The sequence below is a fragment of the Sorex fumeus genome, unplaced genomic scaffold (genome assembly GCF_029834395.1).
Source record: "Sorex fumeus unplaced genomic scaffold, SorFum_2.1 ptg000265l, whole genome shotgun sequence".
In the NCBI taxonomy this organism is placed as follows: Eukaryota; Metazoa; Chordata; class Mammalia; order Eulipotyphla; family Soricidae; genus Sorex; species Sorex fumeus.
The window spans coordinates 19,709,560-19,734,395 of NW_026606322.1; the positions used below are offsets into that span (position 1 = coordinate 19,709,560).

At 36.3% G+C, this 24,836-nt stretch overlaps 1 protein-coding gene across 5 annotated transcripts in view; it reads right to left on the reverse strand.

The window, feature by feature from the left end:
- The window catches only part of ALCAM (activated leukocyte cell adhesion molecule), a 217,876-nt gene that overhangs the window by 29,629 nt on the left and 163,411 nt on the right, over positions 1–24,836 (reverse strand). For 3 of the 5 annotated variants that reach the window (XM_056109185.1, XM_056109187.1, XM_056109184.1), the window contains exons 4-8: positions 17,958–18,022; positions 15,154–15,241; positions 12,913–13,095; positions 6,853–6,980; positions 4,909–5,041 (exon numbers count right to left, since the gene is read on the reverse strand). In XM_056109185.1, the coding sequence (XP_055965160.1) occupies positions 4,909–5,041; positions 6,853–6,980; positions 12,913–13,095; positions 15,154–15,241; positions 17,958–18,022 (597 nt within the window). The remainder of the gene's footprint in view (positions 1–4,908; positions 5,042–6,852; positions 6,981–12,912; positions 13,096–15,153; positions 15,242–17,957; positions 18,023–24,836) is intronic. The other 2 variants (XM_056109189.1, XM_056109186.1) reach the window with 1 other exon arrangement.

Below are 24,836 nucleotides of genomic sequence, written 5' to 3' on the forward strand. Positions count from 1 at the left end.
TTACTCCATGGCCCTGAGGATAACTGCACATGTTAGGGGAAAAGGCAGCTCAGATAGAGAAGGGAGCACCAAATAAAGGGTGTTGGGAGTTTCCTCTTAGGATGGAAATGCGTGATGAGAGTAGACTATAGTCCCAACAATATTGCCACTCAATGTCTGTTTTGCAAACCACGGCACTCAAAAGGAGAGAGATAACGGAGGGGAATGCCCTGCCACAGTGGTAGGGTGGGATGGGGGGGATGGGGGTGGGAGGGATACTGGGACTGGTGGTGGTGGAGAATGGGCACTGGTGGAGGGATGGTATTCGATCATTGTATAACTGAAATCCAAGCACAAAAATTTGTAAGTCTAAAACTGTACCTCTTGATGCTTCACTAATAAAAAAAAAAAGAAAAAATGTGAAGTGAATCAAGGAAAGCCTCTTTAACAAATTGTGCTGGCAAAACTGGACAGCTACATGCAAAAAAAAAATGGGCTCAGATCTCTACCTAACACCATATACAAAAGTAAGATCAAAATGGATAAAAGAACTCAACATCAGACCAGAATCCATAAGGTACATTGAAGACAAAGTTGGCAAAACCCTCCACGACACTGAAGCTAATGGTATCTTCAAAGATGACACACCACTGATCAAACAAATGAAAACAAAGATAGACAAATGGGACAATCTTAAACTAAGAAGCTTCTGCACCTCAAAAGAAACAGTGACCAAAATTCAAAGACAGATTACCGAATGGGAAAAGATATTTTCCCAATACCCATTGGACAAGGAGTTGGTATCAAGGATATACGAAGCACTGGCAGAACTCCACAAGAAGAAAACACCCAACCCCATCAAAAAATGGGGTGACGAAATGAACAGAAACTTTCTCAAAAAAGAAATCCGAATAGCAAAAAGGCACATGAGAAAATGCTCTCCATCACTGATCATCAGGGAGATGCAGATCAAAATAACAATGAGATATCATCTCACACCACAGAGACTGGCCCACATCCAAAAGAACAAAAGCAACTGGTGTTATGCGGATGTGAAGAGAAAGGGACCCTCCTTCACTGCTGCTGGGAATGCAGACTGGTTCAGCCCTGTTGGAAAACAGCATGGACAATTGTCAAAAAATTTGATATTGAGCTCCCATTTGACCCAGCAATACCACTCCTGGGAATATATCCCGGAGAGGCAAAAAAGTACAGTCTAAATGACACCTGCACTTGTATGTTCATTGCTGCATTGTTCACAATAGCCAAAATCTTGAAAAAACCCGAGTGCCCGAGAACAGATGACTAGTTAAAGAAACTTAGGTACATCTACACAATGGAATACTATGCAGCTGTTAGAAAAGATGAAGTCATGAAATTTACATACAAGTGGTTCTACATGGAAAGTATCATGCTAAGTGAAATGAGCCAGAAAGAGAGGGTCAGACATAGAAAGACTACACTCATCTGGGGAATATAAAGTAACAGAATGGGAGTCTTACACCTAAGAATAGTTGAGATAAATACCAGGAGGTCTGCTCCATGGCTTGGAAGCCGGCAGCACATGCTGGGGGAAAAGGCAGCTCAGATAGAGAAGAGAACACCAAGTAAAGGATGTTTGGAGGACTCGCTGGGGATGCAAGATGTGTGCTGAAAGTAGACTATAGACGGAACATGATGGCCACTAGATACCTCTATTGCAAACTACAACACCCTAAAGGAAAAAAGTGAGCAAAAGGGAATGCCCTGCCACAGAGGCGGGGTTTGGTGGGAGAGATGAGGTGGGGGGTGGGAAGGCTACTGTGATCATTGGTGGTGAAGAATGGGCACTGGTAGAGGGATGGGTACTTGATCATTGTATAACTGAAGCCCAAGCACGAAAGTTTGTAAGTCTACAACTGTACCTCATGGTGTTTCACTTAAAAAAAAAAGTTTAAAAAAAAGAGTTTGAAAAAAACTTTATGGAAAGATCAAAGGGTTTAGACAACAGAGCTAAACTATGGCCCCTGTTGATTGCAAAAATCAAACAAAAAGCTCCAAGTTCTGTTGTCACATACACAAAGGCAAAGAGGCGAACAAGCTTGCTATTTCATAGTAGTGAGTAACATGTTATGACTGATTACACATGAAAGTAAATCTATAGAGTTCACTGTACTGGGTTATAATGCAACATGTTTGCCACAGTGAGAGCTGGAACATCATTCTATGACAGTTTGCCATTGCTATTGCACCCTGCACATCACTCTCGCTTTTTTCTTTTTGGGGTCATACCTGGTGATGCACAGGGCTTATTCCTGGCTCTGCACTCAGGAATTACTCCTGGTGGTGCTTAGGGGACCATATGGGATGCTGGCAATAGAACCTGGGTTGGCCGTGTGAAAGGCAAACGCCCTACCCCATGTGTTATCACTCCAGTCCCCCCAATCCCCTGGACATCTCTTCATTTCAAAATTATTGTTTAACTTTCTGTTACATCTCTCTCTCTTTCTCTCTCCCTCCCTCCCTCCTTCCCTCTCTCTCTGTTGGGAGGGTTGGGGGTGAAAGGTGGAAGAAGTGTGCCACCTCTAGCAGTGATCAGCACTTACACTTGGCTCTGTGCTCATGCTGTAAATCTACCCAGATTTGGTTTCATGCAAGGCAAACACCTTAAAGTCTGTACTACCGCTCTGGCACTGATTAAATCATTTTAAATTCTTGTTTCTTGCTTTATTTTGTAAGCCATGAGTGTATGTATTGTGACTTGCTTTGTCACTGTGTATTTCTCAGTGTCTAACAAATTGTAGGTCCTTAACACCTGTTATTAAGTGAGTAAGGAAAGAACACACTCTGTTTCTCATTAATATTGATATAGGCACCATTTCCTAGAACAGTAGAATTTCTCAGAATATTAGGTTAAATTTTTCTTAGATAAAAGTATACACAGTGTGAGTTAGAAACTTTTATTGGCTGGATGGTTGACTCTACATAAAGATGAAAGTAATGATTTTAAAGGACGATGACATCAAAAGCTCTGATGAATCATCTCCGTGCATACAAGTTGGCAGAGGAATAGGAGTTCTAACAGAGCAACTATGATTCTCAGGGATGAAATATTTTGCAAACATATAAGTATGGGTAGGTGTTTTTCATCCCTATAGTCATCCATGGAAAGGGAACGAATCTTTCTTTGGAAAACAAACAGATAGTCATGTATAAGTAAATGAATATGTAATTTTTTAAGTTTCATTTTTTATAATTTCAAGTAAAAGTGATATACTTGTAATTATTTATTCAGCTTTCAAATCTTAGTCAATAGTTAAAACCAAAAAGCATCTATGTCCAATTAAATAAACCACAATTCAATTAAATTATTACAAGCTTTTGTTTATGTTTTGTCACAGATGCACAATCATCTGTACACTAGATAGTTGCAAACAAATTTCTGATGCTTTTCTGCCCAAAGAGGCACAAAAATTTGGGCTCCTCTTCTTCCAGGGATGAAAGTAATGAATATCTTTAAAATATAAATATTCAATAACATCTCTAAATACCAACATATTGGTTATTGGTCCTAAGATCCCATTAATAATTAATAATGCTAGTAGAGTTATTCCGGATACAATTGTTTTTACTTTATACATTTCCTCACCTTGTTATATAATTTTGTTATAGAATAGATTGTATAATTGTTCCAATAATTAAGTAGTTCTTGAAATAAAGCATGCTTTCCTGAGAGACCACTAACTTGTCTAACTAAATTCAGATGGCCCACTAACTCAGCTCTGTACAACATGCATATGAAGCAAATCGAAATGGCAAGTTTCAGACCAATTTTTACCAGTCCATTGTTTTTATAGGGCTCCCCAGGGTGTGCTCCCAGTATCAAACCCTCAGAAGCAACCATCTGATCTCCTCTAGTCCCCAGTGTACCTCCTTGTATCTTCCTCAAAGTTTTCATGCCTATCTTGCAAGATTTCGAAAATTATAGAACAAAAAAACAAAGCTCATATCTCAGAGCAGTTTCTAATATCTCTTCCAATACAGAAACACAGAATTCTCTCATATTCAATGGGTCCATAGGTAACAACATCTAGAAGATATTTTATTGACAGGAAGGTTGGGTACAAAGGGGATTATTAGAAAGTTTTGTCTATACCTCTGAGAAATACTGATATTTGCCCATAGTACTTCCTGCCCACAGGAAGTAGTTCAAATTAGTTTCTTACTCCTGTAATGCATTCAGGTACATCAATAATACAGAATGTCAAGAATTTAAAAATTAAAAAACACAAAGAAAAGGTCTGTTTTCTATGTTTATAGTTTTCTATTACGTTGAAATAAATATAATGTTTGGAGTATCTGTAGGTTTAAAATAATGTTTGGAGTATCTGTAGGTTTAAAATAATAAAATAATGTTCAAAATGACTTTGAAGAGGTTCTGTTTCTATAAATTTGCTGTTCATTTATATAGAAACTAATAAAAGTTTTAGTATTTTCTAACTCCTCTTCCATAGTTGAACTTATAGAAACTTTGTGTAGCTGGGGTTTTTATGTTAATGTTATTTTTTTTTTATTTCAAACAAGAAATTCCTAAATTAAACTTTTCTGTGCACATGCAAATTTTATGAACTTCAAGAATCCCTAAATCCTTTCTTAAAATATGACATGATTTATTTTATAACTATTTGAATATTTTATTGATAATACATTTTGAAGACCTTTATGAAAAAGAAAAGAAGGTTATCACTGTCAGAAGTTGCCGTTACTAGATTCATGCTAGTCTTAAATTTGCAGTAGAAATCTGGGTCAACTTGCACTGATGCTTCTCAATAAATCTACTGAAACTATGTTATTTTAAAAAAATGTAGAGTTGCAATTTATTTGAAAGAATAGCCAAGTTAGACCATTCTGGAACTCTAAAGACTGGTAATGAAGGATAAGACAACTTACAGTGAACAGTGATGGCTGTTGTAGCAATCATGTTTTTTTTGTCTATCAGAGAGCATTTGTAGTCTCCTGTTGCATTGCGCCTCACATCTGCCAATGTGTAAGTATTTGAGCTTCTTATTCCTTCAGGCTGTCCCTTTGACAGAGGAAAATGTCAGATGATTACACTTGGTCGTAACTATATGAACAGTTGTATTGCTTTATAAAATGGCATTTTCTTAGATAAGGAAAAAAGGGAATGCGCTTCTTAGATTGGGCAGTTAAGATCATTATCTGTATTATTTGACTCAAGAAAAAAATGATTCTAAAGAAACATAGGAGCTAATTCACACCGAATTGGTGCAATTCTATTGACAGTATGGTTTGTGCTTGAGTGTAAAGCAGATTTTTTAAAATTCCAATTTTATTTTTGTATTTTTATGTTTCCAAAATAGAGAAAATATTTGCAGCAATTTAAAATAAAACAGACCATGTATCCGAATAAAAAGAAGAGAAGTAAAATAAAATAAAAGAAAGAAGATAGGGAAGGAAGGAGGTAACAAGAGAAAGACAAAGAAAATATGTTAATATTTCCTTAACTCCATGAACATATACGGTCACGGTTCTCCTGTTGTTCATCGATTTGCTCGAGCGGGCCCAGTAACATCTCCATTGGAGACTTTGTTGTTACAGTGTTTTGCATATCGAATACATCACAGGTAGCTTGCCAGGCTTTGTTGTGTGGGCGAGATACTCTCGGTAGCTTGCCGGGCTCTCTGAGAGGGGCGGAGGAATCAAACTCGGGTCAGCCATGTTGGCTGCGTGCAAACGCCCTACCGATGTGCTCTTGCTCCAGCCCCATGAACATGTAATTATTCAGAAATATATTAACATATTTTCTTTACATATAAAAGGAAAATATAATAAAATGGTAATAGCTTATCAAGGATATAAATAGATAAATTAGAAGTATATATTGACAAAAAATATAATTACCACATACCATAGCTAAAAACTCACACACATTTGAATTTTCCCTCTAATAATGATGGCACAAACCTAATTAGTTCCAAATTTCATTTGTACAAGACAAAAACAGTACACCAACTTATTAGAAGAAACTGTTTTCCCATCAATATATTAATTAAATTATTATGCATTAGTCTTCTTAGTGATGTGGTAGGTAGTGTTATTTGAAAAGACAAATGAGTAATGTAATAGAGGAAAATTAAATATGTCCCTAGAAGTAAGTATGGCATAGGCAAATCATTTTTCTCAAATAATACTGTGATCCACAAACCCAGAAAGACTACGGAGAGCAAACAAGTCTTCAGACAAAGATGGCTCCTACTCTGACTTTATAGCACAGTGAAATATAGAAAACAACCCAGAGAAAGTTTCTAAGTTATGCTCTGGATATTGCTCTTATTCTAATTATGTTATTGGTGAAAGTTGTGGAACTGGCTCTTTTTGATTACATATGGTAACAGATTATAGCTCAGTTTTTTACCATAAAGCTAAATACAATGTGCAAATGAACTATTTCTACTGCAGAGACTCATGGGTATTTTCAGGAAAGGAACTTGGGTCTATTTCAACTCTGTATCAGGCCATTTGCTGAGATCAGATTTCATTTGACAATTTGAGAGTGATTTGCTTCTTAAGAACAAATTTTCATAAGTTTATTTGAATGCGGAAGACTCAAATTTCTCTAACTATAGTACCTTGCGTTCACATTTCTTTCTTTATTGTTCCTAAAACTTCTTAATATTATGGAAAAGGTAAGAGCTATGTCATATTGAAAAAAAAAATCTCAAACGTCTCTTTCTAGCTATCCCTTGTCTTCAAGAAGAGAATCCCTTCTCATTGAAGCTACCCAAGTACAAACAATTCTTGATGCCAGCTGCTGCTGAAAAATAGGGCTAAATTGAGAGTATCTAGTTCAACTAATAATACTGAAGTACTTACTGGCAAGTAAAACAAAAACTCCTCAGGAGGAGGGTTACCATTTCCCAAACAAGTAAGGGTGATGTTGTCCCCTTCTTTGATGGCATTTTTTGGTGGCAACACTTGCATTGTCACTTGTTCTGTAGGATCTGGGAGAATCAAAGACACAAGTTAAACATTTTTGTCAAGTTTTAAATTACTCTGTACATACAAAGCAAATTACAAAATTATACACAATTTTCTTAAGTAGCTAGTAATGGTAATTACTTAAATGTATCTTTTTATAGAAGGATTGAAGTTAATAGCTACTTGCTATACCAAGTACTAATCTTGGTTAGAGCAAACTACAAAGAGACTCTGTTACATAAAAATCAATTTATTCTTAACAAAACATCTTTAACAGAGGGAAGAATGACTATAGTTATTTTATGTGCAAAAGACACCAGTAGGAACAATCTCACCATATGATTTCATTATAAGGAAGTAGAACTATATTATATGAATCTTGCAGTTTGAAAAAATTGGACCAGTTTGCAAAGCAGCTAAAGCTATTAGGCACCCCATGCATTCATATTACTTAATAATAACTCATGTTATTTACAAAGAGACAGGAGCTAAACAGCAGTAAGATTTTTGGCAGCAGGAGGGTAGACCTGCTTTCAAAAGGATGAATCCCATAAACAGAGGGAAATCCTTAACACAATCAATGGGACTGTGAAAAGATCGTAAATTTGTTCTTAGGAGCTAAGATGCAACTTTTAGACCATTTTTACAGAGAATGTAGAGCTAATTCTTTATTGAGCCTTCTACTCAACAGAAGAATGTAAAAGAAAGAAAAGGTTGGCTAGTGTAGACCATATCTGAAATTTTTAAAAAGTACTGTAAGCAGTTATGTATGTCCAATTTTTTAATATGTCTCCTATTATTCAGCTGCAAAACAAAATAAACAATACATTTCACAATCATATAATGCAAAGGTTTAAGAGAAATATACTTTTCCATGAGGCTTAGTAATGCTGTTTTCTATATCTATATTCCAAATTAGTTTTCTCGAGAATTTAATTTATTATTAACTAAGAAAGCCAGATAAACAAGACACAGATTTGGATATCTATATTTTTAATCTATCACTTACAATCATTCATTTGCCCTCTAAGATTAAAATACAGGAAGAATGAAACTTAAGGACTGTTTGATTACTTCTTTGCCATTTCTTCATATTTCCGCATCTCTGAATATTGGCCCAAATTGTTCTGAAGCTAAGCGGTTACTGGTTTAATACAATTGTTTGCTTTCCTGAATCAGCCTGTGATCCTTTATTGGACAGCAGTTGAAAAGTAAACAAAGTGGGTTTTCAGCCCCCCACTGACCTCCCATTTCAAGACCCCACTCACTCTTTCACATGACCCATCTCTAGCTAGTTTCAGTGTGTTGTTCATCACTTTGCCATATCTCTGATCAAAACTGACACCATAACATTTAGGGTCACAATCTAAATTATTTCCTTCTCTATTTTAAAATTCTCCTTCTCCGTATCCTCCTTTCAATGGACATTGCTCTGGTGAAGAGCTGAGAGACTAAACTGAAAGCTGAGAGTTAACATGACTTGTTTGAAATTTTAACAGCAATCTGGATGTTCACTACCATGACTCAATAAAATAAATTATCTCTTGATCTCTTTGCCCCTTACTGTGAATTTTACTCTATTAATAAATCAATCATGGTTCTGCCTACCACTCTGCTTTCTCTTTGCCCTTGTTCTCCTGCTTAATCACTAAGTGTGAAAGATTAATATTTAGTAACTTTTGCATCTAATCCCCCCTTCTCTCCCACCAATGCTTTCCTAGTTTAGAGTCTAAGTAATCTACCCCTGGTATATTGTCTCGCATTCATTCATCCCTTCATATTGAATCTCTTTGTATTTCTTCTTTGAGTTTCTTTTCTACACTTGATATGTTATATTTATGCTCAGATTTCTGAAGAAATGCTTTGCATATGACAATGACACTAAAAATCTTGCATGCATTCTGAATATGCAAATACAGAGATGTAAGTTTCTTCCCTTGGCATCCACAAAAGGCTCTAACCTAGTTTAAATTTAAACTTTCAGGACTGCCTATACATTCCAACATAATAATCCAATAATCCCCTAAAATTTTCTTCCTCTCATCTCTTTTAGCGAACATGAATACAGAATATTCTGACTTCAATAAATATTCAGTCCATTTATTATAACACAAAACTTGACAACTGAGACTACAGCAATGTAAACTCTAAATGGTGTAAATCCAGTAATCACCAATAGCTTATAGAGAGGAAACTTGAAAGCATTCAGTAAGAATTTATCCCTTAAAAAATTGTTGTTTAAGGAATATGGAAGGGTTAAGTAATGACAGAATGAGAACAGGAATGTAAGTAGTATTCTCTAGGAAGGAATCTGGGAAACAATAGATGACACACAGAAGGTACAGTGAAGTGATGATGGTTGAGAAATGGCACAAGACCACAGCTGTAAGGAAATTAAGGCACACTGAAACTGGGGGTAGAAAGGTTAATCTAAAAGACTGGAAAAACATTGAAAAACTTAAGCAAAACATGATCATATTTACATTAAAAAGGGTATTTCTAGCAGTTGCTCAAGGGGACAGTTTGGGGTGAAAGATAGGAATACTATTTTGAAAATTTTTGAAATTCAGGCAATGAAGAAAGGTGGCATAACCCTATGGTGTATCAGCAAGTAGAAATTGAATATGAACAGAAGGGAAAAAAGCAGATTCTATAAAATGACATTACCTACTAAAAAGGGCAAGGAGGGGGTGGAAGAGTGTATCTTTCTCAAGACAATTTTATTGAATTTATATTTTTTTAATGCACTCATATCCTTTTCATTACTTTTTAGCTCCCTCTTTCTTTGCCTTGAAGTCATTCTACATAGTTGTTCTCCAAAAGTAGCTCCCAGATAAATACCAGAGAATTTGCTGTCAATGCACAGGATTGGAATCCCCCTCACACTTTTGAGATGAGAATCTTCAGAGCAAGGAACAGAAATCTGTATTCTAACAAGTCCTTTGGTAATTCTAATGCGCACCAGACTTTGAGAGTCTCTTCCTTGAGCACCCTTTGCTAGTTACCACTCACAACCCACATTTATAGTTTCCTTCTGCCTTAGATGTATTCTGTCTCTATGAACAGCAGGATTACGTCTTTAAACATCTTTGTGTCTTCACAAAAGTTCAGTATTGCTTACTGAATTATGTTGAGAAGACTTGCGAACTATGTCCCACATAATCAGTTTCAGAAAAATCATTTTCTTCTTATGCATCCAAAGACTTTTCAGCCCAACAATTCTTCAGGGTACTCATTCATTACTGTTCTTTCTCAAGCTAATTTATAAATCCTTAATATTCAATTTGATTTTCTTTCCTATATTGTACTCCTGTATTGAACTCAAGATAATTTATTTCCAATTGAAAATTTGGGGACGGAATTCTGCCTTCACTTACACAAAGAAAAAAATAAACTGGATATTTTAACAAGCTAAATCAGTAAAATTTTCTAGATCTTTATCTTGAAATCAAGTTGAAACTTAATTGTAAAGTTCAAGGTGTTATAATAGCTTATTGCTAGAGCAAAAAGACATTTTAAATTTTTGGACTTCATAGAATCAAAATAGAAATATAGGAGATAAAACTCTTGACATCTCAGGACTACATTTATTTTTTTAACTAGAATAGATATATAAGTACAGGAATATTCTATAATATAGGCGATATTGCAATAATTATTATTCATTAGACTAGTAGAATAGTAGAATTCATTAGAAATAATATAAAATTCTTTCTTGTGTTTTTCCCAAAGAAGGTATCTCTAACTCGGTGCTTTTATAATAACAATGATCATTAAGTGATACTGCTATAGTTTTGAATGATAAGCATTTAGTGCATGATGGGTCACGGTCACGGTCCTCCCGTTGTTCATCGATTTGCTCGAGTGGGCCCAGTAATGTCTCTATCATGAGATTTGTTGTTACTGTGTTTGGCATATCGAATACATCACGGGTAGCTTGCCAGGCTCTGCCGTGAGGGCGAGAAACTCTCAGTAGCTTGCCTGGCTCTCTGAGAGGGGCGGAGGAATCGAACTTGCGTCGAATATTTTGGCTGCGTGCAAGGCAAACGCCCTACCCGCTGTGCTATCGATCCAGCCCTAGTGCATGATACAGTATGTTATTTTTAATTTGATATTTCACCTAATTTCACTTAACAATACTATAAAGTAAACATTTTTTCCCATTTCAAAATAATGAGACCTACAGAAGTTAAGTTACTATTTTCAGGTCACAGTAATTGACAGCGTTGGGACTCAGTTGTCAGCATGCTTGCTCTTAATCATTAAATTAGTTTGGCACCTGTCTTATGAGAAAGAGCATAACATTGGAGAAAGCAAAGTAGTTTAACCCAGTCTCTGCAGCTAATTTAGAGCAAGTCCCAGGGCCTCATTTTATTGCTAAGTGAATTAATGGGGTTAGAGCAGATGGTCAACAAAGTCTAATAGTATATATTTAGAGCTAAGAAATGGAGCTTAACCAAAATATCTTTAAATACACCATCCTAAGTAACTTACATAATTGATCTCATTACTAAAATGCATCTCTTCATTAAAATGGAAGTAACTTATCTTGAAACCCAATTGGTTATTTTTTAAAGTTACTGTTTAAAATTTCAAAATTACTTTCTTCATATACTTCAAATTTAAGCCTCATGTATGGATACAAACATATTTTGAAAGACAGTCAAAATTCAGTTACGTTATAATATGTATTGTTCAAAAATGCTTTCTATTTTTCAACAGATTTAATAGATCATTACTTACTTTACTCAAAAGCATAGAGGAAAACATAGCAGTCAATGATTTATTATTCTCTTTTCAAATATATAAACCCTGATGATAAATGTTAGTATCATGTGGAAAATCCACATGCAACAAGTAGTTAGAGTTTCTTTCAGCTAATATATTATTTCCTATGATTTATAGAAGTTCCATGATGAGGCATTACTTTAGGAATTTTCCCAATTAGAATCACAACCAAATTATGACATCAAATAAAAATAAAAATGAAAATGTTTATGGGATCATAGTCACCATTATGAGTAGGAAAAAAAAAAACAAACCCAAGGAACTATAAGGCGATTCCGAAAAGGACAATTTCAACCAAACATCACAGCAGCCTTTTGGGCAAGGATTACTTTTTTCTCATTCGAGGCAAGATTTTGAGACTGAGGGCTCAGAGACTCCAGAGGTGACTTCAAAGGCACACAGAACTGGTAAGGAATATGAAAAGTTTCCTCTTCTCATTCTCTTGGAGTTAATTTCCCTTTTTTCACTTGTAAAAATCCTTGATTTAGCAGATAACTTGTGAGAATTAGAAGCGTTTTGATTTCTTTCACTTAAGAAATTTCTTTAAGTATCTGCACATTTCTTTGTCTTAATTAACTGAATATACATGGGGACATTTTTTTGAAGTGAGAGACTGACTCTTGGTATATTCTCTTTTGAAAACAATAATTTATAACCTTACTCTCCATCAGTCTGGTTGGTAAACGCATTATTAGGGGTGGTTACATCATAGGCAACACTGTATGCATTTTTCTTCAGAAACACTGGAAACAAGCACTTCAGTTTTCTCTTCAAGTTCATACTTCATTTTCAACTTCTCTACTTTAACTCTCTTGAGTGTCAATCATTCAGAAAGTCATCAGATGCCATTTTGAACTCTTACTAAATTTATGGCTATATGTCATACCAAGAGTGGATGAGACTCTTGAGATTGTGTCTTTCAAGAACTTAGTGTTTAGCAGAATACAGAAGAGGTGTTCCCAGTAACAAAATAGTGAAATATAGCAGGAAATTTATAAGTATTTATTCTATGTCTCCCAAAGAAGAAATTACCTGGAAGCCAAGGACTAAAGGTAGACTAGTAGAATCTGCAGGATATTTAGGCTAAGATGTAAAAGTTTACAATACAGCACATAAACATTTGCTCTAATATATTACATGTGCATAATTATATATTTAGTTACTTACAATAAATATCAAAGACCGATTGTTCAGAATAAATTGTGTTCTGGCCAGATGGTCCATAATATGTCACAGAGCATGTAAATGGCATATGTATGTCAGCCTTGGTTGCTTTATACTCCAGCGAAGAAGTCATGGTATACAGCTGAGTTACTGGGTCCATTTGCTTCGTAAAAATTATGACTACTGTTGAGAAAAATTAAGAATATTAATGATATGATCTTTAATTAGAAAATCACAATCCCTAATTGAAAGTCATAATATCTTTGAGAAGAGGTTTTGTCCTTCTTGCTATATTTAAATGAGAAAATTGACATGTAGTGAAGAAGGATAACTTTTTAAAACCAAAAATCAAAGACAGAAACAGAATCCTAGAAGTTGAGCCCCGCCTTTCCTCTGCACAGGTGGGTCATCTGTGCACCCATCCTACCCCGCTCTACTGTCCGCCTGCCACCAGGACAGCTCCCTGAGGGCACCCACTGGACTCCTGCCATGAGCCCACTCAGCCCCCTCCCCACCATCCTCTGAGAGGCCTTTGGGTCCAGGTCTGTGGATTAGCATCCAGACCAGCTGGAGGTGTGGCCCCCACTGTAGGGGGCGTGCCTCCTCAAAAGTGGGCGTGGCTTTCTGTGTATTTCACACTTCCAGCACTCTCACTCACATCCCAACCTTTATCATCTAATTCTGTAGAAAAAGTCTTGGCCGCCTCAAACACAATATGACAATAATCTACCGGCCTACTCCAATTTCAAAAAAAGACCAGTGTACGTAAGAAGCTGTACAAGCAATATAAAAGAGCACCTCCTCCAACGCTTCACTAGATGCCTATCATAAGCCACAGAGTAATGTCTGAGAGGAAGGACATATTCTAGAAGGGGAAAAGGGTGACCACCATCGACCAACCTTATTCAGAATCCTTTCCCGCAACAAAAGGGAACAATGCTAGTGAACTTGAAGGTTGTACCTCTATACAACCACAACAGCATGAGGAAACAGCACAATCTCCACTACGAGGAGAGGATGAAGAGTCCCGATCCTCAACAGGGGTTACCCACAAATACAATCTCTCCGATAATGAATTCCGAGATGAAATGCTAAGGATGTTCAAGGAACTCAAAGAATCAATGGAGCAGACATCCAGAAAATTAAAGGAAGAAATGAAAGAGACAGTGGAATGAATAGTCGAGAAGCTGGCAGCACATGCTGGGGGAAAACACAACTCAGATAGAGAAGGGAACACCAAGTAAAAGGTGTTTGGAAGACTCACACAGAATGCAAGATGCATGCTGAAAGTAGACTACAGACCAAAAACGATGGCCACTCAATATCTCTATTGCAAATCACAATACCCTAAAGGAAAGAGAAAGCAAAAGGGAATGTCCTGCGACAGAGGTGGGGTGGGGTGGGGGGGCTTGGAGTTCTACTGGGTTCATTGGTGGTGGAGAATGGGCACCGGTGGAGGGATGGGTACTTGATCATTGTATAACTGAAACCCAAGAACAAAAGTTTGTAAGTCTACAATGGTACCTCATGGTGTTTCACTAATAAAATAAAAAAAGAATCCTAGAAGTTTGTCACTGTTTTAATTAATTAACTTCTAGAAAACTCCATATGCAAACATAATTTTCTCAGTTTCTGATTCTTCTGTATATGGGATTACATGGTGGTTTTAAAAATTACTTAGTGACTAAATGGATACTTAAGGTAACAAAGGCCCTCCCGTTGATCGTCGATTTGCTTGAGCGGGCCCAGTAACGTCTCCATTGGAGACTTTGTTGTTACTGTGTTTGGCATATCGAATACTCTCGGTAGCTTGCCGGGCTCTCCGAGAGGGGTGGAGGAATTGAACTCGGGTCAGCCATGTTGGCCGCTTGTCAGGTGAACGCCCTACCCTCTGTGCTATGGGAACCTATATGAAAGCCAACTTGGCCAACCCGAGTTCGATTCCTCCGACCCTCTCAGAGAGCCCGGCAAGCTACCGAGAGTATTCGATATGCCAAACACAGTAACAACAAAGTCTCCAATGGAGATGTTACTAGGCCCGCTCGAGCAAATTGACGATCAACGGGAGGGCCTTTACCTTACCTTTTAAGGTAACAAAGACAAATCATAGATAAAAAGAGGGCAACACAGAGTGAGACAGATAATAAAAGTGAACATATTTTCGATACCAGATGGTATAAGAAATTCTTGGACAAGAGAAACTCAAAACAAGTTGTCCAAATTTATTGCCCATTCATTACCTACCTCTATCAAGAGGTTGCAACACTTTTCCATTTCTGTACCATGTGATATTAGCATCTGGATAACTGTCTTCAGAAACACAGTCGCCCAACTGCAAAATAAAAAGGAAAGGCTAGCACCTTGGTTTCATCAGTAGCTGTTAACTTCAGTTACAGCCATTTTTGGGTGTTGGTTTGTGGACGGGGTAATATTACTCCAGGTGTTTTTTGATCCTTTCATTTTTCTAAACCTTGTCTAAGGACTGAATAAATATTTTAATTTTATATGTGTGTGTATGTGTTAAATGTCCTTATCTTGGGAGAGGGCTAGAAGGACTGGAAGAAAATGCTTTGCATACACATTGCCAGGTGTGCCCAGTCCTCAGAGAGCTATTTAAAATTATGGCCCTATCTATTTTAAAACGCACAACAGTCATAACACATCAGCTAGTATTCAAGACCTACAAAGCACTCATAAAACTCAACAACAAAACATTCAAGAGCCCCATCAACAAATGGGGGAGAAGATGAGAACTTTCCCAGAAAAGACATATGAGCACCTAACAGGCATATGAAAAAATGCTCATTGTCACTCCTAATTAAGGTTAATAAAAATCAAAACAACACTGAGGTAGCATCTCATGCCAATGAATGTGACACATCAAAATGCTTGGAAACAGCCAGTGTTGGTGAGAAAGGAATCCTCATTCACCATTGCTGGGAATGCCCTCTAGTTTAGCATTTATGGAAAGTAATATGGAGAACTCTCCCTAAAATAAGAATACAAAAACATTAATTTTAAAGGATATATTAACACCAATGCTTGTCACAGTAATTAGTACAATATATAGAAACAACCCAAATACCCAATTATAAATGAATGAATCAGATACTTTGAGATACACACCACACACACATATCTATATTTATATAGATATATCTATACCTATATCATATCTATATTTATACAGATATGTGTGTGTGTGTGTGTAAGATGGAAAAGTCATTCAATTTGTCACAACATGAACAAAACTTGATGTTATCTTTCTGAGTTCAGTCAGAAAGAAAGGGGCACAGGACAATTTCTCTGATGTGTGAAACTTAAAAACAGCAATATAAGGGCTGGAGATGTAGCACAATTGGTAGGGCATTTGCTTTGCACGCGGCCGACCCAGGTTTGATTCCCAGTATCCCATATGGTCCCCTGAGCACTGCCAGGAGTGATTCCTGAGTGTAGAGCCAGGAGTAACCCCTGTGCATCTCTGGGTGTGATCCAAAAAGAAAAAAAAAAACAGCAATATAGAGCAAAAGGCAACACAACAGAAGAATTGCTGTTGGTGGTGGGATTTAAAAGGGGTCCTTGGTGGAGGGAGGTGATTATTTATAATGGTTATGGGTGTGGTTTTGAAATCAAGTGCATGAAAACCATCATTAATTGTATTATACCTAAGACAACAGAAAGAATAAATAAGTAATGACTAAAATGTTTGGTAGTTACTGCCACTTTTTAATATAATCACATTTATTTAAAAGTGATGACAAATATATTTCAACATTATTCTAACAAACTAAATAATACGAGCATATTAACACTATTATCACAGTTCACAGTTCTGTGCAATTAAGAATTAGACAGTATTAACAACATTAAAACAGAATGTACACCATTTAAGCAGGGCCACCTTCTCAATTTCAGACTACTTATACTCAAAGGAGTCTATAACTCCCCCCCCACTTTTCTTCAAATATATTGTAACTTTATAGAAAGTAACAAGTGTTATGAACTACAATGTTGTTGCTGTTGTTGTTGTTATTACTGATTGTGGGTAACACCTGTCTGTGCTCAGAGATTTTTCCTGCCACTATGTTTAGGGATCACTCTTAAACAGAGGGTCTGTATGAGGTGCCAGGGAGGGAAGCCAGGTTGGCCTGATGCAAAGCCTTGCACATTGCACTTTCTGGCCCTATGAAGTAGGCTTTCAACTGCTTCAGAGTTTTCTAAACTTCCTACCTCCCACTCTAAGTATCACTGTAGCACTGTCCTCGCATTGCTCATCAATTTGTTCGAGCAGGTACCAGTAACGTCTCCATTGTGAGACTTGTTACTGTTTTTGGCATCTTGAATATGCCACAGGGAGCTTGCCAGGCTTCGCCGTGCGGGTAGGATACTCTCGGTAGCTTGCCGGGCTTTTGGCCATATGAGACTATAAATTAATTGATATAACCAAACATGCAGCCCCAGTTTGGAGTGTTTCATAAAGGTTGCCTTCAAGCCACTGCTAATGTGATCATTTAAATTTAATCTTCTCATAGCTTTACTTCAACTTTTCAATCAATCAATAGATTAATGTGCAAACTCTCTGCCTGACAGATACAGTTTATTCTAATCAAAACACTGTTACACCTCCAGATATTTCTCTCTGTGTACTCTCCTCCCTACTTTCTGAGCACACACAGTCCCCTCAATGCAAAAAGAAAAAAAAAATAATAGTTTTCAAGTCATTTTCTTTTCTTACAATTTTCTTTCTATGGGTAGTCTTTCCTACTCTTGTTCTGGAGAAAAATCTGTTCAATCTACTAAAATCTATGCCGTCCATTAAAAATAAAGAAGTGAAAAGGAAATGCCTTTCTTTTATTGTCATTTGTTTCTCCTCCCTTCAGAAATGATCACATCATGTATTCATGTACCCTGCAAATTTCAGACTGCCTACACTTTGTCAATTCCACAGAACATTCTGTTTCATTTGTCCTAGTATCTAGGATGCTAAGAGAAATATATGTAATATTAAGCTAAGCAAATGCACCAATTAAATTAGAACAAGTTCTTACCTTTTTAAGCTGCTCTGTTTCAAGAAAAGGTGCTTTGCTGACAATTTCAGGTTTTGATGGCTGCTCTAAAGTTAAGTAAAGAAAGGTTTTAAACACACATGAAGGGAAAGAAAGGACATTTGTGGTTTGTATTATAGGCAAATGATTCATTCATTCAGAGAGAAAAAGTAAGTAACAAAATAATGAATAAATTTTTCATAGAACTTGCAACTAAGAAATCTGGTAATCTACTTCTAATTACTTGCTTTATCATTTTAAATACGATCTTAAATATTTCAATTTTCATAAAACATTTGGAGCTATAGTCTGGTTGCTTTATAAAGTGAATATGGATTTGACAGAGAAAAGGTTGTCTAACTAAACAGAAAATACGATCAGTTGATTATCACACCCACTTTCTACTTAGTGACAGCTTACAATTCTTAGGTGAAGATTTGAATTCAAATTAAAACAGAATATCATGGGCACTTGCTTAAAAATGGATCTCTGAGCCCTACTTGTTTTAACAAACTAAAATTTGGCAAGGGAAGGAGGGGAAATTCTATGAATCCGTGTATGAAACAAGTTCCATAGGGCAAGTGGACGCTAAATGCAATTTTAGAATCACCGTTCTACTATGTAAAACCCAAAGCTAATAAAACCCAGGTTTCACATATAACTAAATTTATATTTTAAGTGAAGTCAAATTTATAAAATTATGAATGTTGGGAACACTTTCAAATTTGTAACCTGAGATAATGACACAAGCATTACTGGGAATTCTGTAAATATAAATTCTAATTGAGGCTAAGGGGAAGAATTGATTAAAAATCGCAACAATGAGGCACTATTTACACTTGTTATTTTTTTCTTCATTTGCAAGTTTTCTATTCTTGATGGATTTTTTTTCAATTAATTTACCAATTAGGCTGCAGAAAATGGTTACTGCCTCATTGCCATTAATTTTTATGAATCTCATGGAGCTGAATTATTCTATTCTTAAATGAACACAAAATAAAAACAAGCTCTTGTTTAGTCTTATTGTTTTATATTTGGAAAACTTTAGAATTATCAACTAATTGGTTTTAATTTCTAGTTACCGTGAAGTTCTGTTATCAAACTAGTCAACTCTCAGACTGCTACTAAAAAAAAAAAAACCAAAAAAAAAACCAAAAACAAGAATGAAGACAATGGTGCAGAATAGACTGTACAGTAGAGAAAAAGCATGAATGCAACTGATAGGGTTCAATCCCAGCACTCATGTCCCCTGGGTCTTGCCAGGAGCAATCCCTGTGTTCAGAGCCTGGAGCAAGCCTGGGGATTCATGTGACCCCCAAACAAAAACAAGACAAACAAAAAAGAATAAAGACAAAATTACTCTAGAGCTGCAAGTTGGATATAACTAACACTAAGTGAAAAAAAAAAGTTGCCTTCTTCAGGATAATACCTGTAGTTTGTTTCTACTTTGTTATTTTGTTATATTAGAAATTAGAATAAAAGACGATTATTGTATGACTGAAATACTTCATAAGTTTGTAAACTGTACCTCAAGGTAATTCACTAATAAAAAATTAAAAAAAGACATTAGAATAAAAGGAATAATAGCAAACTGCCCAGCATGCTTTTTAAGATGGTGTTTTTGCTATTAGTTAAAAATGAAATTTATCCTATTTTTTGTAAAAATGATTACTTCCTAAAGAATCTCGATTGGAAACAAAATTAAGGAAGACAGGAAAAATAGAATAAAGTTGTATTACAGATAAAATTATACTAGTACAAATGAAAAATGACAGCTGACTACCTGATTGTTGGGAATGTGAACAAAAATGTATTTTAAATTAACCAAAAATCTCTTTAAAATCTATTTCTAGACAGTGTAGTGTCAAGAATTACCACCTTCCATATAACAGAAAGATTTGATGTTTATTACTAGGTTATATTTATAACCCTGAGCAATTGATAAAACATGAAATTATTTGTAACTAATATTTTTAATAGGTTATAATTCAATATATGAGAGAATTAAATTCTTGGAGTTTAAATATAAAAGCCCAAGTTCTAGGGAACTAAAATTAATTACTTAGTGACAACTCTCTGAGAGGTATTATTAAATTAATTTACATGGTTAATCCAGAACCAAAATTAGCAACAACTCCACAGAAAAGTGAAGAGTTTTTTTTTTTCTTTAATAGTATCTATGCTTGGAACATATGGAGAGATCTTAAATATTCTCCATAAAATTATGTTCTCAATACAAAATGTGGTTGATCAATTTTGCTAAGCTGTGCTACTTTCCAGTTCACTAAACTAAAATATTAAAACAGCTGGACACAGGCTTACTTACTCTTAAATTGACTGCATCCCTCAATTCTGCTTTGTCAACTCTGTGATATTTTTAATCAGTGCACATCTGATCATTTGCTATTATGTTATTTGTTATTCATAGATGCTTAAATATTTTCTAAAGTTTATGCAGACTTCAATTAAATAAAAGCAACAAAAAGAAAACTTGATGAAAGGATGCTTATGGATGAGTCAACTCAAGGTGGAAACAATGGTAATATCTATTTTTTTTTTTTGTATTTTCTCCTTGAGCACTCATTTTAAGCTCTGAAGTAGACACATATTTTGTATATAATTCCCTCTTCTATTAGCTTGCAGCAATCAATGAATATTAGTTGGAGGCCCGTAAAAGAGGACACATACTATTTTAGCAAAATTACATATCGATTTCAAACTGTTTTTGTAATATATGAATTATGTCTTTATATGTTTCAGGAATTCATAGCCAAATACAGAATTTAAAGGCAGTCATATCTCAAACTTACGTAAATTATTAATTTTTTTTGTCAAAGATATCAGAATCAGGTGATGATGGAATGTTGAGGTCAAAACTGTTTTAAACAGCTAATGTTATGAATGAAAGTGACATACAGGAGAGTTCAAAAGGAGGGAAAAGAAAGAAAAGGCAGGTCCTTTGTTATGCTGACATAAGAGTGTTTCTCTTGGGGCTGGAGCAATAGCACAGCGGGCAGGGAGTTGCCTTGCACAAGGCCATCCTGGGTTTCTAGCATCCCATATGGTCCCCTGACCACAGCCAGGAGTAATTCCTGAGTGCAGAACCAGGAGTAACACCTGTGCATTGCCAAGTGTGACCAAAAAAGAAAAAAAAAGTGTTTCTCTCAGTTCTTTGTCACTTTGTCATTCCCCCGCCCCCTATAAGTTCTGAGGGGCTTTAAATTAAGCACTGGTGAGGTAAGTAAGTAAAGTAAAGTAAAGGCCCTCCCGTTGATCATCGATTTGCTCGAGCGGGCCCAGTAACGTCTCCATTGGAGACTTTGTTGTTACTGTGTCTGACATATCGAATACTCTCGGTAGCTTGCCGGGCTCATTTAAATCTAAATAAATCATGGTTTGTTTCTTCTAGATGGGAAAAGTACCCTTGTCACTTTTAAAGAAGCAAAAAGAAATACATGGTAGTTCATCTCATTTTACTTTGTTTCCCTTCATTAAAAAAGTATTAGTAAGTTTAACAGCTCTCATGGGAATGCTCAATTAGGTCTGCACTATAGCACTGTAGCACTGTCCTCCCGTTATTCATCGATTTGCTTGAGCGGGCCCACTAACGTCTCCATTGCGAAACTTGTTGTTGCTGTGTTTGGCATATCGAATACATCACGGGTAGCTTGCCAGGCTTTGCCATGCAGGTCAGATACTCTAGGTAGCTTGCCGGGTTCTCTGAGAGGGTGGAGGAATCAAACTCGGGTCGGCAGTGTTGGCCACGTGCAAGGCAAATGCCATTTCCGCTGTGCTATCGCTTCGGCCCCAATTCTAATAAAACACTGAAAACATCCACATAAAAGCTCTAAAATAATTGCCTCAACCAGCACTGGCCATCACCAAGGAAAGAGCTGGCCCACAAGTACTATGCCATGGCAACTCATTCTTTTAACTCCATAGGCACCAGCACACAAAAGTTTAGACTTTGGCCTGAACTAGGATTTCCTTTCTTTTTCCTTCCCCACCCCCCCAGGCAGAAACTCTCCTTCCTTTTTTTCTTAATGAATTGCCATGAAAAAATTGAAATGGTAGTGTTATACAGCAAACCACGTGTGCCCTCCTTAACACTGATGATTAACCCTTCTAGAGAACCCTAGTGACACGGTCAAAAAATAGCTTCAAATCCAAAGAGCTCATTTTATTGTTAAGAAAGGAACATAGCCTCAGACTGGTGAAGGTCCTTGACCAAGGTCAGAAATTACCAGTATTTTTAAAAAACCTTGTGTACAGATGACTAGTTTTGTGATATTTTTTTCTTTCATTATATCACTAAAAACCATTTAGCAATCTAGGTGGCCATTTGACCTGCAAGAATTTTGCACTATCACTAATTTAAATCTTTATGATCTTTTAAAATCTTATCTACTCTTGCTTCTGAGCTCTTTCATTAAGTTCAAAAGTGCATTAAATGCAAACAGGTGAATTTGGATCCTTTTCAGTGGAAGAAAGGAAGAAAAGGAAAAAGATTGCTTTAGCAATGTGATGTACTTGGACTTTGGCTTCTAGAAGGGCATGGATTTTGCATCTAAGCTCTAGTTTAAAATCAACAAATTTACAAGAGAGGTAACAAAATCCTTAGTCCTGGCCTCTAGTTTGAATAAAAACAGGGTGATTTTGCCTGTGAGGATGATACTCTGCAGGAAGCTGATTTGGGATTAGCTCACGTTAGCCATATTCTCTTCTGTAATATTCTGAGCATGTTGCTAGGTGATTTGACAGAGGAAACAGAGGACTGATTGATGAGTCCAGTGACTCTTAAGTGACTACAATATATACATGCATAGAACAAAAGCCTCCCAGTCACAGCTGCTGTTTGCTTCACAAAAAGAGATCCAAAGTAGATTCATAGTTTTTTTAAAATTGAAAATCCCTATATGCTCTGCCAACACTTTATCATGAGCTGTACTACTCAGTTTTGGGGGACTTGGAGGGTCCTGCAGTTTCTAGTATAAAACACTATTTCTGAGAGTGTGCTGCTTGTCTATTTAAATTCCCTCTGGCTCTGAGCCTGGAATGCAAATTCTGTTTCTGAGAATCACTTTGTTTTGAGAAGCATTCAAAATAGAGGGGGGTTAAGGGCTCTGGTGGTAGGCAGGGTGTAAGTTTGTTTTTACAATCATAGAAATCCTCTGTATTTCAGAGAAACTTAAAATTTTCATGAATTAGACAAACTGACTTTTCTAAGATTGCTCCATGCCATTTTTAACCAAAAGGATATTTTGAGAACTTGTCAAAATGGTTCTTCTAAATGAAACAATATGAACCTTTTCTTTTTCCAGTTTTCTTGTCTGCTATCTTAAAATATGCTAACTGTGATACAGTAAAAATGAAACCTGACATTTGAAACCTGACATTTGTGACTGTTTAGAAGGCAATCCTGGAGCACAGGTGGAGGGAAGTTGAAACTGTTGGTGGGATTGATATTGGAACAGTGCATGCCAGAAACTGTTATGAACATCCATTTGTAAATCATAGTGTCTTAATGAAATAATTTAGTAAGGTAAAGGTAAAGGTAAAGGCCCTCCCGTTGATCGTCGATTTGCTCGAGCGGGCCCAGTAACGTCTCCATTGGAGACTTTGTTGTTACTGTGTCTGGCATATCGAATACTCTCGGTAGCTTGCCAGGCTCTCCGAGAGGGGCGGAGGAATCGAACTCGGGTCGGCCATGTTGGCCGCTTGTAAGGCGAACGCCCTACCCGCTGTGCTATCGCTCCAAGGATTGTTATTTAGTAACAAAATATTTAGTAACAAAAATATTTAGTAACAAAAATATTTCTTTGAAGAAACAATAAACAAATACGCATAATTTTCAGTGATTTTCGTATTCTGGTACACTCTTCACTCTTTCTTACATTTGCAAAATCATGGCTCATAGCTCAATGATAAAGATTTTGGTTGCTTCTTTCGATAAGTTGCCTCAAACAGTGCACCACACAGACTTTTAATAATAACAAAGTGAAACATAAAGAAAAGAAAGAAAAGGGGGCATTGGCAGGTATAGAAAACAATTTATTTATGGAAGTTTCATGGTTGGCATGCATTTGGTTCTTGGTTTGATTAATAACATTATTAAGAGGCGTGGGTAATTTCTGGAGAGCAACTTGTAAGCTGGAAGGTAACCAACTGAAATATGCAATATGCCTTCACAGGTCCTTCTGGAGAACAAAGATTTCCTTTCATAGTATAAGCATTCTTTGAATTTGTGACCTGAGTCCATGGAAGCTTTGAAGTCCATGTTAATACTTAAGGGACAGTCCTACTTAGTTATACAGGCTATTTATTATAAGATAAAGGGAAAAAAGTCCTGATTACTTGGTGTGGTAGGAAGGCCTCCTGAGTTTCTTTCTTCTTTATTTACTTTAACTTCTACAGGCTGTCAAATTATCAGAGAGGAAAAGAAGCATTGGAAAGTGGGATTTTCTTTCCTAGTTAAAAAAGACTGGCACTTTCAACCTTCTGTGACCTATTTTTCTCTTTGTAGTTTCTCAAATATTATAATGTTACAGGTGGGACATTTTATTTGAACGTTAAAAGATAAAATGCCATAATTAGAATTTCTCAAGTCATTCATTTACATAGCTATTTTCACAGTAACACTGACTATATATTATCATTAGGCAAAGTAACTTTACCATAATGACTATGATAATTATTCCAAGTTTCTTCTAGAGTCTTCTCTTTTGCCAACACTTTTGCTTTTTCCCTTTGGTGCATTGCACTTGCACACTTAGTGGGTGGTGAACTTCTTTACAACAGGGCAATTTCTTAACCAACTGTCCACTTTGAAGAAGTAGATCAATAAGCATTTTACTAATGGTCAGAATGTGTGTGTGTGTGTGT